The sequence below is a fragment of the Papio anubis genome, chromosome 7 (assembly GCF_008728515.1).
Source record: "Papio anubis isolate 15944 chromosome 7, Panubis1.0, whole genome shotgun sequence".
Classification (NCBI taxonomy): Eukaryota; Metazoa; Chordata; class Mammalia; order Primates; family Cercopithecidae; genus Papio; species Papio anubis.
In genome coordinates this window covers 152864526-152876008 of record NC_044982.1, presented here as the reverse complement: position 1 = coordinate 152876008, position 11483 = coordinate 152864526, and the positions used below count along the sequence as shown (strand labels likewise).

At 44.3% G+C, this 11483-nt stretch overlaps 1 protein-coding gene and 1 long non-coding RNA gene across 2 annotated transcripts; one reads left to right on the top strand and one right to left on the bottom strand.

The window, feature by feature from the left end:
- Positions 1–5252: 5252 nt before the first annotated feature.
- On the top strand, positions 5253–7797 carry CHRM5 (cholinergic receptor muscarinic 5). The gene has a single exon (XM_021941713.2). The coding sequence runs from the start codon at positions 5330–5332 to the stop codon at positions 6926–6928; it is 1599 nt and encodes a 532-aa protein (XP_021797405.1). The 5' UTR covers positions 5253–5329; the 3' UTR covers positions 6929–7797.
- Positions 7798–8707: 910 nt separating this feature from the next.
- Positions 8708–9515, bottom strand: LOC103885727. The gene is made up of 2 exons (XR_648979.4): positions 8893–9515; positions 8708–8813 (listed from the first exon to the last, which is right to left on the bottom strand). It is a non-coding gene; the product is annotated as an uncharacterized LOC103885727 (long non-coding RNA).
- Positions 9516–11483: the final 1968 nt, after the last annotated feature.

The following is an 11483-nucleotide window of genomic DNA, read 5'->3' as shown; positions in this document are numbered from 1 at the left end:
AATGAAAATATTGCCTCATTATTTTACCCTGTCCCTTAATAACCATGCCTCAGGCTCATTCCCACCAGGAGAAGAGTCTTTTTTTTTTTTTTCAGATGGAGTCTTGCTCTGTTGCCAGGCTGGATTGCAGTGGTATGATCGCGACTCACTGCAACCTCTGCTTCCCAGGTTCAAGCGATTCTCCTGCCTCAGCATCCCGAGCAGCTGGAACTATAGGCACACGCCACCATGCCCAGCTAATTTTTTTTTTTTTTTTTTGTAGTAGAGACGGGGTTTCACCATGTTGGCCAGGATGGTCTTGATCTCTTGACCTCGTGATCCACCCACCTCGGCCTCCCAAAGTGCTGGGATTACAGGTGTGAGCCACCGCGCCCAGCCGGAATAGTCATTTTGATGCTCTTGTTGCTGGATTGCTACTTTGTAGTGAACATTCCCCTGTGTCAGTCACTGGTTAAATACAAAATGGATTATCTCATTTAATACTTAAAACAATCCTATGAGGTAAGGACTCTTTTTATCCCCACCTCAAAGTTTAAAATCTGAGACTCAGGTTAAGTCATGTGTCCAAAGTCACACAGTAAGTTGGAGCCATATGTTGTGGCCCACACCTGTAGTCCCAGCTACATGGGAGGCTGAGGCAGGAGGATAGCTTGAGGCCAGGGGTTCCAGCTTCAGTGAGCTATGATGGTGACACTGTTCTCCAGCCTGAGTGATAGAGCAAGACCTTGTTTCTAATTAATTAATTAATGTCATAGAGTAAGTAATGGAACTAGGCTTTTAATCTGAAGCTGACCAATGCCAAATTGTTATATGATGGTGAGGTGATGTTACCACTGTAAATTATTTTCTTTTCCCTTTTAGCAAAGAGCCTATTCCATTTATCAGAGAGAGAGAGAGATTTATTTTTATTTTAAAGGATTGGGTGACATGATCGTAGGGGCTAGCAAGTATGAAATCTGTAGGCAAGTTGGAAAATCCAACATGAATTGATGTGGCTGTCTTGAGTTCTAAGGCAGTTTGGTGACAGAATTCCTTGCTCTTTTCATTCGGCACCTCGGTCTTCCCTTAAGGCCTTCAAATGATCGGATGAGGCCTACCCGCATTATGGTGGGTAATCTTCTTTACTTAAATTCCACTGATTTCAGTATTGATCATAACTGTGAAGGTATTTTCAACCTTCACAGCAATATCTAGACTGGTGTTTGACAAAACAACTGGGTACTGTAGCCCAGCCAAGTGGACACATAAAATTAACCATCACACGATTGATAAATAAAAAATTATAGGAGGTCATTGTTTTGGACTAAGCTCTTGAACTAGGCTCGAACAACCCAGAATAAAAATCAAAATGGAGCCACCCAGGCAAACCTAAACTAAGTTGTTATTTGACCTGAGAAATCAGGAGAGAGAGAGAGAGTGAATTTCCCAAACAGGCCACTGCAGATCTTCAATCAGCATGATAAGGAAGTTCTCTCTGCTTTAATTCTAACACACACACACACACACACACACACACACACACACACACGTAGCCTGAAGTAACCTGATATTAACTAACCAGTTATTTTCTGTCGTTCTGTCTGGAAGTAACTAATACACTCCTCTTTCTTCGCTTCTGCTTTCTTCAGGCCTTCTCTGCCTATAAAGCCAAATTCTTCTGGTCAGCTCATCAGAACATTTATTTCACAAAATGAAGAATTGCCTGATTCTGGAATCACAAACAAGGCCAATTGAGATCTTTACATTTGTTTCAATTTTGTTTTTTGACACAATATAATATACAAAGTCATAGAAATGTAGGTATGTTAGTTTCTATAGTCCAATTTCCTTTTTTCTTAATTTTTTTCTTTTGAAAAGGAGTCTCACTCTGTCGCCCAGGCTGGAGTGCACTGGCAAGATCTTGGCTCACAGCAACCTCCACCTCCCAAGTTCAAGTGATTCTCCTGCCTCAGCCTCCCGAGTAGCTAAGATTACAGGCACGCACCACCATGCCCAGCTAACTTTTGCATTTTTAGTAGAGACAGGGCTTCACCATGTTGGCCAGGCTGGTCTCGAATTCCTGACCTCAGGTGATCCATCTGCCTCGACCACCCAAAGTGTTGGGATCACAGGCGTGAGCCACCGTGCCCGGCCTCCTTATTTTTTTTAATGAGTAAACAGAAGAAAAAGAAGTACCCAGGTTATACATGTGTCCAAAGGAGTACGTGCCCATCCAAATTCCCAGAACCTTCCGTAAATTGCTTGCCACCTGATAATAAAATTAAATGGAAAAATTAAATCCTTCCAAAACACTATGTATTCCTATTTTGAAGAATTGATTAGAGAAATTCAGCAAGCGGTCACATCATTTTACTACTTCTCTCCAGACTAATGCTCCTCAACACCTGGATGTTGGGACTACCTTCAGAGTAGATGGGGAGTCTGCAAAGAGCTGACACAGCTCTCCCAGAAAACTGACTTTTCTCTCAGGTCCTCTCCTGCCCCTCCTTCTCCTGCCAGCCTCTCCAGTTTCACCTTTCACTTCTCAGGTTTCTTTGGCTCCAGCTACCTTGTTTCTTTCCATTCCTCCTCTTTTGCCTCTGGGCTTACAAACAAGCTCCTCCCTTCCCTGTCTGCAACATTCTGGCACTACCATCCCCAGCCTCCACCCACCGTTTGTCTAGCTATTGGTGATTCATTATTCAAGTCTGGTCTCTCAGGTCTCTTCCTCAGGAAGTGCTTCCCATGTCCACTCAACGAGGTTGGAGATCCTTCACAGGTGTGCCTATGGCCTGCTGCACGCCTGCGATTTCTATCTGCTTATTTATCCACATTCCCAACTAGTGTCTTAAGAGCAGAGACACTGGCCTGTTCCGTGGTATCGCCAGCATTAGAGTCTGTCCCACAATAAACATTCAGATATGAGGGGGTCAGGAAAGGAAGGAAGAAAAGAAAGAATAAAGGAGAAAGGGACTTCCACGGGCCCTTTTTGGCACTGTGTGGCTTAGATCTGACCATTGGAAGACCATCTGTGAAGGCATTTGCCCAGAGAATTGTAGAGTGTAGAGTAACTTTGGTTTTTTCAGATGCCAGGGAATCTCTACCTAATGACCTGGCAACCTTAGAATTTGCTTTAACAGCTTGAAGAATGTTGACAACACCAAGGTGTTAGAGGTAGAAGGTAGCAGATGGAGCATCAGGAATGGAGAGAGACCAAAAAGAGGGGCCTTCGTGGGTCAGTGAGACTGTATGTGTTTGGGAGGTGAAGAAGCATGCAAGATTGGGAAGATGGGAGAAGCTGGTTTCTGGTGCAAGACAATATCATCAACTCGATTCCATATTGAATTTGAGGTGTTACGAAAACACCCAAAATTACAGCTGGAAATATAAAGCAAAGCCAAGAAAACTGTAGCCCTTCACAAATTTGTCATTTTTATGTCAGTTACTGTTATGAAAAAAGTGTCAAGACTTTTGGTAGAGCAGAAATACCCCTTAAACAAAATTGTCCACATGGGGTATTTTAAGGGTCAACAAAAAGATTTTCACTGGGCACGGTGGCTTACGCCTATAATCCCAGAACTTTGGGAGGCTGAGGCGGGCGGATCACCTGAGGTCGGGAGTTCGAGACCAGCCTGGCCAACATGGTGAAACCTCATCTCTACTACAAAGTACAAAAATTAGCCGGGCGTGGTGGCGGGCACCTGTAATCCCAGCTACTCAGGAGGCTGAGGCAGGAGAATTGCTTGAACCCGAGGGGTGGAGGTTGCAGTGAGCCGAGATGGCACCACTACACTTCAGCCTGGGCGACAAGAGCAAGACTCAGCCGGGCATGGTGGTGGGCGCCTGTAGTCCCAGCTACTCTGGAGGCTGAGGCAAGAGAATGGCGTGAACTCGGGAGGCAGAGCTTGCAGTGAGCCAAGATAGCGCCACTGTACTCCAGCCTGGGCAACAGAGCGAGACTCCATCCTCCCTCCGAAAAAAAAAAAAAAAAAGATTTATGTTTTCCTTTTACCGCCCATTATCATGTCAAGGTGGTATTTGTTATATATCATCAAATATACGTTGTATGCACATGTATCTCTAGAAGGAAAAATAAATGGTAGCAGTGGTTACCTCTGAAAAGGGGGGCTTGCAAGCTTGGAGGTCAGAGGTGGGAGGGAGACCTAATTCCTGCCATTTATCCTTTGGTACCCACTGAAATCTTTATCATGTACATAGATTTTTTTAATCTACAAAAGGAAAATTTCCTTTTAGTTTTAAAAGTTAAAACTGTCAACAGAGAGTTAATTAAATATAGTACATCCATTAAGTGGAATAATGTACAGTCATTACAATGAAAGTGATAGCTCTCGATGTACTGATACAAAAGCGGTCCGTGATAATTCATTTGTTAAGTTAAAAACAAAATTCAAATTGTAAATGGTAAAAGTATTAGTATATGCATAGGGGCAATTGTATTTAAATATTTATTTATTAGTATATGCATATGGGAAAATGCCAAAATATACACTAAACTGTTAGCATTGATTACCTCTGCAAGACGGAATTAGAAGAGACTTTTGCTTTCTAAGATTTATATTTTGACATTGTTCAAACTTTTATGAGGAATATATTACTCTACAATCAGAAAAATGATAACCTAAAACAATTCTATGATATTGCAAATAGTCCAGGAACAGAGAGAAGGTCCTTATCTTCAGCAGCTGGGGCAAATGTCAAATCCCCTAGACGAAAACCAGGTATGCACTTGGAGTTTGTGCATTAGGGCAAAAAGAAGTGGTATAATATGGTCTTGGCTCACAACAGCACCTCAGTAATGTTTAATAATGGAGACTGGGACTATAGAATAGATACCACTTTTTCCCCAGTGCATGACAATTTAGGTATTTATCACCAGAATCTTAAAAAAAAATAAGGTTTCTGCCCTTACAGCCACTGCAATCTAAGGTGATTTAACATCCCTGCTTTCCCCTCTTTACTGCTTCTCAACAATCCTTTTTTTTTTTTTCCCTTTCCCTTCACCCTCCTCGTCTTCCCAGCCCTTTTTAAAATTGCCACAAGAGGGCAGCAGCCTCACACAGAAGAAGGGCACTAGGCCATTGGCAGCAAAAGCAAAAGGATGCCATTAAAAATAGGTGATCAAACTTTAGAGATGTCAGCATCTTGCTCTGAATATGTGTGCAGCCACGTTTAATATTGTTAGAAACTATAAACAATGAATGGACAAGAAAGTCATGCTGCTGTGCAGAGCTCATGTGTTTCCCTCTCTTCCAGATGCTGGCCAACAAGAGCTGAAATTGAGAACAGCCTAGAACCTAAGACTATTCTAATATAAAACTTTTGCACCAGGATGGAAGGGGACTCTTACCACAATGCAACCACCGTCAATGGCACCCCAGTAAATCACCAGCCTTTGGAACGCCACAGGTTGTGGGAAGTCATCAGCATTGCAGCGGTGACTGCTGTGGTAAGCCTGATCACTATTGTGGGCAATGTCTTGGTCATGATCTCCTTCAAAGTCAACAGCCAGCTCAAGACAGTTAACAACTATTACCTGCTCAGCTTAGCCTGTGCAGATCTCATCATTGGGATCTTCTCCATGAACCTCTACACCACCTACATCCTCATGGGACGCTGGGCTCTTGGGAGTCTGGCTTGTGACCTTTGGCTTGCACTGGACTACGTGGCCAGCAACGCTTCTGTCATGAACCTTCTGGTGATCAGTTTTGACCGTTACTTTTCCATCACAAGACCCTTGACGTATCGGGCCAAGCGTACTCCGAAAAGGGCTGGCATCATGATTGGCTTGGCCTGGCTGATCTCCTTCATCCTCTGGGCCCCAGCAATCCTCTGCTGGCAGTACTTGGTTGGGAAGCGGACAGTTCCACTGGATGAGTGCCAGATCCAGTTTCTCTCAGAGCCCACCATCACTTTTGGCACTGCCATTGCTGCTTTCTACATCCCTGTTTCTGTCATGACCATCCTCTACTGTCGAATCTACCGGGAAACAGAGAAGCGAACCAAGGACCTGGCTGACCTCCAGGGTTCTGACTCTGTGACCGAAGCTGAGAAGAGAAAGCCAGCTCATAGGGCTCTGTTCAGATCTTGCTTGCGCTGTCCTCGACCCACCCTGGCCCAGAGGGAAAGGAACCAGACCTCCTGGTCATCCTCCCGCAGGAGCGCCTCCACCAGTGGGAAGCCATCCCAAGCCACTGACCCAAGCACCAACCAGGCCAAAGCTGAGCAGCTCACCACCTGTAGCAGTTACCCCTCCTCAGAGGATGAGGACAAGCCCACCACTGACCCTGTCCTCCAAGTGGTCTACAAGAGTCGGGGTAAGGAAAGCCCAGGGGAAGAATTCAGTGCTGAAGACGCTGAGGAAACTTTCATGAAAGCTCAAACTGAAAAACATGACTCTGACACCCCAAACTACTTTCTGTCTCCAGCAGCTGCTCATAGACCCAAGAGTCAGAAATGTGTGGCCTATAAGTTCCGATTGGTGGTAAAAGCTGACGGGACCCAGGAGAACAACAACGGCTGTCACAAGGTGAAAATCATGCCCTGCTCCTTCCCAGTGGCCAAGGAGCCTTCAACGAAAGGCCTCAATCCCAACCCCAGCCATCAAATGACCAAACGAAAGAGAATGGTCCTAGTCAAAGAGAGGAAAGCAGCCCAGACACTGAGTGCCATTCTCCTGGCCTTCATCATCACATGGACCCCGTATAACATCATGGTCCTGGTTTCTACCTTCTGTGACAAGTGTGTCCCAGTCACCCTGTGGCACTTGGGCTACTGGTTGTGCTATGTCAATAGCACGGTCAACCCCATCTGCTATGCCCTCTGCAACAGAACCTTCAGGAAGACCTTTAAGATGCTGCTTCTCTGCCGATGGAAAAAGAAAAAAGTGGAAGAGAAGTTGTACTGGCAGGGGAACAGCAAGCTACCCTGAAAAGTTAACGACTCCTCTCAAAAGAACAGTGACCACAGTCAACATCCTCTGAGGAAGAGCAAGCTGGTTCTGGTTTGTATATTTTCAAAAAGAAGACATCTCATTTTGAGTCCTTGAAGATATTTGTAAAGGCTCAAGGTCTGTTGCCAAATGGAAGGGGTCACAGCTGCAGCAATTGCTGTCGTATTAAATGACTCTTGCCTATGACCAAGGCCATTTGATGCCACTGGAGTTTGCCAATGAAGTAAAGAGATAGGCTCATGGCCCTTCACAGGAGGAAGCACACTGGGTACCAGTGAACAGTGACTCAGGGAACTTTTGTCCCTTCTGTAGGAAACAGCAGAGACCAGGTGGAAACCTTTTCCTGTGGAAACCTGTCATAGAATTTTGTGCAATATGTATGTGTCTATGAAGCTGTCTTGTGCCAGTGAGAACCAGGAGAATGTACATCAGTGTCACTTGTTAACAAGACTGGCTTCTAAGAATATGTATCGTCATAAACTGATCACTATCTATAATGCAGCTATTATGTGGTCTATACTGTGGTTTGTTTTCCTGTCCCTACATCTGAGTGAAGGTCTTGCTCTTCCCTTTCATATCCAATGCCAATTCCTCGTACTCACTGAACCCATGCTGATCTCCAGGGAACCATCCTTCCTCTCAGAATCCAGCGTCTGGAAGGACTGAAACCTGGTCATACCCAGTCCTTTAAAGGGGCCTCTATTCTGCTAATAAAGTCTCCATAGTCAGTTATTCTAGTTTTTGCCAGTGGAAATTTTTTCTTTTATCTAAAAAAAAATATTTTGCATTCTATTTTGTGCCCATTGATTTTTGGCCGGGCGCGGTGGCTCAAGCCTGTAATCCCAGCACTTTGGGAGGCCGAGGCGGGTGGATCACGAGGTCAGGAGATCGAGACCATCCTGGCTAACATGGTGAAACCCCGTCTCTACTAAAAATACAAAAAACTAGCCGGGCGTGGTGGCGGGCGCCTGTAGTCCCAGCTACTCGGAGGCTGAGGCAGGAGAATGGCGTGAACCTGGGAGGCGGAGCTTGCAGTGAGCCGAGATCGCCACTGCACTCCAGCCTGGGCGACAGAGCGCGAGATTCCGTCTCAAAAAAAAAAAAAAAAAAAAAAAAAGAAACCATTGATTTATGCTCTGTTCTTAGGAAGACTAATTGTGTAAGAGCCCTTCACTGGCTGAAGATTTTCTCCAGGCTATTGAATTAAGGTTCTTATATTGTTTTCAGAGATCTTGCTTTCTAATCTCCACAGGGCAAATCTGAGCAAAATGTGGAAAACAAATTTGCTTTTGAACTTCTTCCAGAGCCCTTTTGCAGCCTCCAGTTTCCCTTGTTCAGATCCCCAATTCACACCAAGACACAAGCAGGTCAACTGGCTGCCTCCAAGCAGGGGGCTGCGGGGTGGGGTGGGGGTGGAAAGACTTTCTTTTTTGATAGGTCCTTCAAATCAGGGCCTAAAAATGACTTCTTCATTCCTCTCCAAATTCAATCAAAAACGAGAAGGCCAGAAAAGCACACTTGAGGGTGCGACGAAGCTGAAAATGATCTGAAAGCTTCATTTTTAAAAACAAAGTGTAGGTCATAGTAATGCATAAAAATAAAAGTTAACATGCATGACAGCATGAGGATTATTAAAAACCACATTTAATTGAAATCTCTGAGTGTGTATCAACAAACTGAATCAAAGGACCTTTGTGGACAAAAGTCCACAAAGAAGCAGTAGTGTGGTGCACAACAAGGATTTTAAAGACGAAGCACTCCTGTCAGACATTATTTAACTTGTTGGTTACATCTGCAGCTGGATTTAAAAATCGCCAGACTTCATGCGTCTTCGTGTAGGCCAGGTCCTTTTCAGTGTCATTTGCTACGAGGATGGAAAAATAGCTGGTTTAGTTGTCCTGGGAATTAGAAATGTACCTGAGTATGGGAGAGCTTCAGCCTACCACTGAAGAGGATAATCAGTCTCTCACAGGATGTCCCAGGGAGGCTTCAGGGTAGTAAAATCTCGGGCAGGATGGGACTGGTCCCCTATAAAGATTACGCTGACATGAAACATCTTGTAAGCAGTGCATCTGCTGAGACTTTGTAAAGGGCAGGTTGACACCTGCCAGGAATTGGGTGGGAATAGTAATTGGCTCAGTTCTCCAGCACAGAGGCTTTCAGGCCTCTGTGATGCCAACTGGGTGTGACTTTATGAGCAAACCTGCTCTACCAGCTCCAGATAAACAGTTGAGTCTTCGTTTAAGGCTTTGATTCCTGACAAAGATGAAAATCCCTTCATGAGAATAGGCTCTTAAGCCCATGTTGGGCGTTCACCATTCGCAGTTGAGAGTGAAACAAGCTAATTTAAACAAAAGAACACAAATCGGGAAGGGATGCCACTGAGGGTACTCTTCACACGCTCTGCACTTGCTTAGGACTTGGCCCTTTTTGTTCATCTTTTGTGAAATTGATTAAGAAGTGTATTGCTGGGTGTGGTGGTTCACACCTGTAATCCCAGCCCTTTGGGAGGCTGAGGCAAGAGGACTGCTTCAGCCTAGGGGCTCAAGACCAGCCTGGCAACATAGGGAGACCCCGTCTCTATGAAAAAATTTTTTAAATACCTGGGCATTAGCAGGGCATGGTAGTATGTGCCTGTAGACCCAGCTACTTCAGAGGCTGAAGCAGGAGGATTGCAGGAGTTAGAGGTTGCAGTGAGCTACGATCACACCACTGCACTCCAGCTTGGGTGACAGAGCAAGACCCTGCCTTAAAAAAAAAAAAAAAAAAAAGAGAGAGAGAGAGAGAGAGGTTGATGCTTCTTTCTTTATCATTGGCTTTGGAAAGCAGCCAGTTTTGCAGACTACCAATGCCTCTTGACATAGACAAAAAATATCCCAAACTACTAGGGACATCTAGACTTCTATAGAATAGGGGCTTTAGTGGGGTCCTCAGAATGAACAGACCCAATTGTAAACTACAGGGACCTGGTGGGTGGGTGGGAAGCGCATGGCCTGACTTGAGATCTTAGGCCTTCTATGCCCCCAGTCTTCAGTCTTTGTCTATAGTAAACTGTGTATGACTTTGGCTAGTTACCTACTGGATGCTGTTACTTTGCTATCATTGTAACTTGTTTCCCCGCAACTCTGAATTTGATGGCTTGTCAGGGAATCTGTTTTCCATTCAATTTTTGGTTAAACAACGCATTTTGTCAATATTCTCAGCCTTTGCTTTGCTCCTTTGGTGAATGTCCTCTGAAGACAATACTGACGCCAGCTCTTTGTAATTGCGAAATCTGTACCCCAACCTCTGGATTAGAATCTCCAGTTGTCTACTGTAAATACTGGAATTACAGCAAAGGATATGGGGACTGGGCTGCTTTTCTGTGTTGTACTAGCACTATTGTAGATATTAAAGACATTTAACCACTATGTGCAGAGCATTTAACGAAGAAAATTGTTTCAGAGTAACTCATTAGATCCATCTATATTGGGGTCCCACACACCTTCGCGTGGCCTGGCCTTTCAAGAAAGTTGGGATTGATACACAGTATGGATACATGTCCTTCTTGCTACCTTTTGTGATTCCTCCTTTCCTCTAAGTTACCAATGACCAAACTAAGATTAAATAATGATAACAAGAGATCTGTGAGTAAAATGCTTTCCCTTCCCTCTGGGACAAGGGAGGTGGGGCAGACCTCAAACCACAGTCCTTTACCGAGTGGAGACTGCACCAAAAGGGGCAGCAGCATTTCCTCTTCAACTGCATAAAGAGTTGGTGCCCCAATCACTTCATTCCCATTGTAAATGATACTAATTTCCATCTTCCTCATATCGTTTTACTGGTAAAGTTCAAGATAATGTAAACTCTTGCCCAATAAGGACCCCAGATAGAGAGTGTGAGGAAGAAGTGAAGTAAGTTTAATGGTCAAAGAAGAAGCTAGAAGCAATTAAAAACAAAACAAAACTTTTTTGAAATCATTTAAAATGTACAGAAAACTTGCAAGAGTAATAAGAAGACTCCTAATGTCCTTCACCCACATTCCTCATTTAACATTTTGCCACATCTGTGCCTGCTCTCTCTGTATGTGTGTGTGTGCGCACACATTTTTTCTCAACCATTTGAGAGTAAGTTGCAGACATCTTGCCAGTTTACCACTAAATACTTCTTGAGTATGTATTCCTTTCTTCATTCTTTTTTTTTTTTTTTTTTTCAAGACAGGGTCTCACTCTGTCACCCAGGCTGGAGTGGCAGCTTCGACCTCCCAGACTCAAGTGATCCCACCTCAGCAGCTGGGATTACAGACGCACGCCAGCATGCCTAGCTAATTTTTTTTCTACTTTTTGTAGAGACAGGGTTTCACCATGATGCTCAATCTAGTCTTGAACTCCTGGGCTCAGGCAATCCCCCAGTTCGGCCTCGCAGAGTGCTGGGATTGCAGGCATGAACCACCGCATCTGACCTTAGAGTGTGTATTTCTTAAGAAGAAGATGATTTTACATAACCTCAATACAAATATAAATATCAGGAAATTTGATATTGTTACAATGTTATT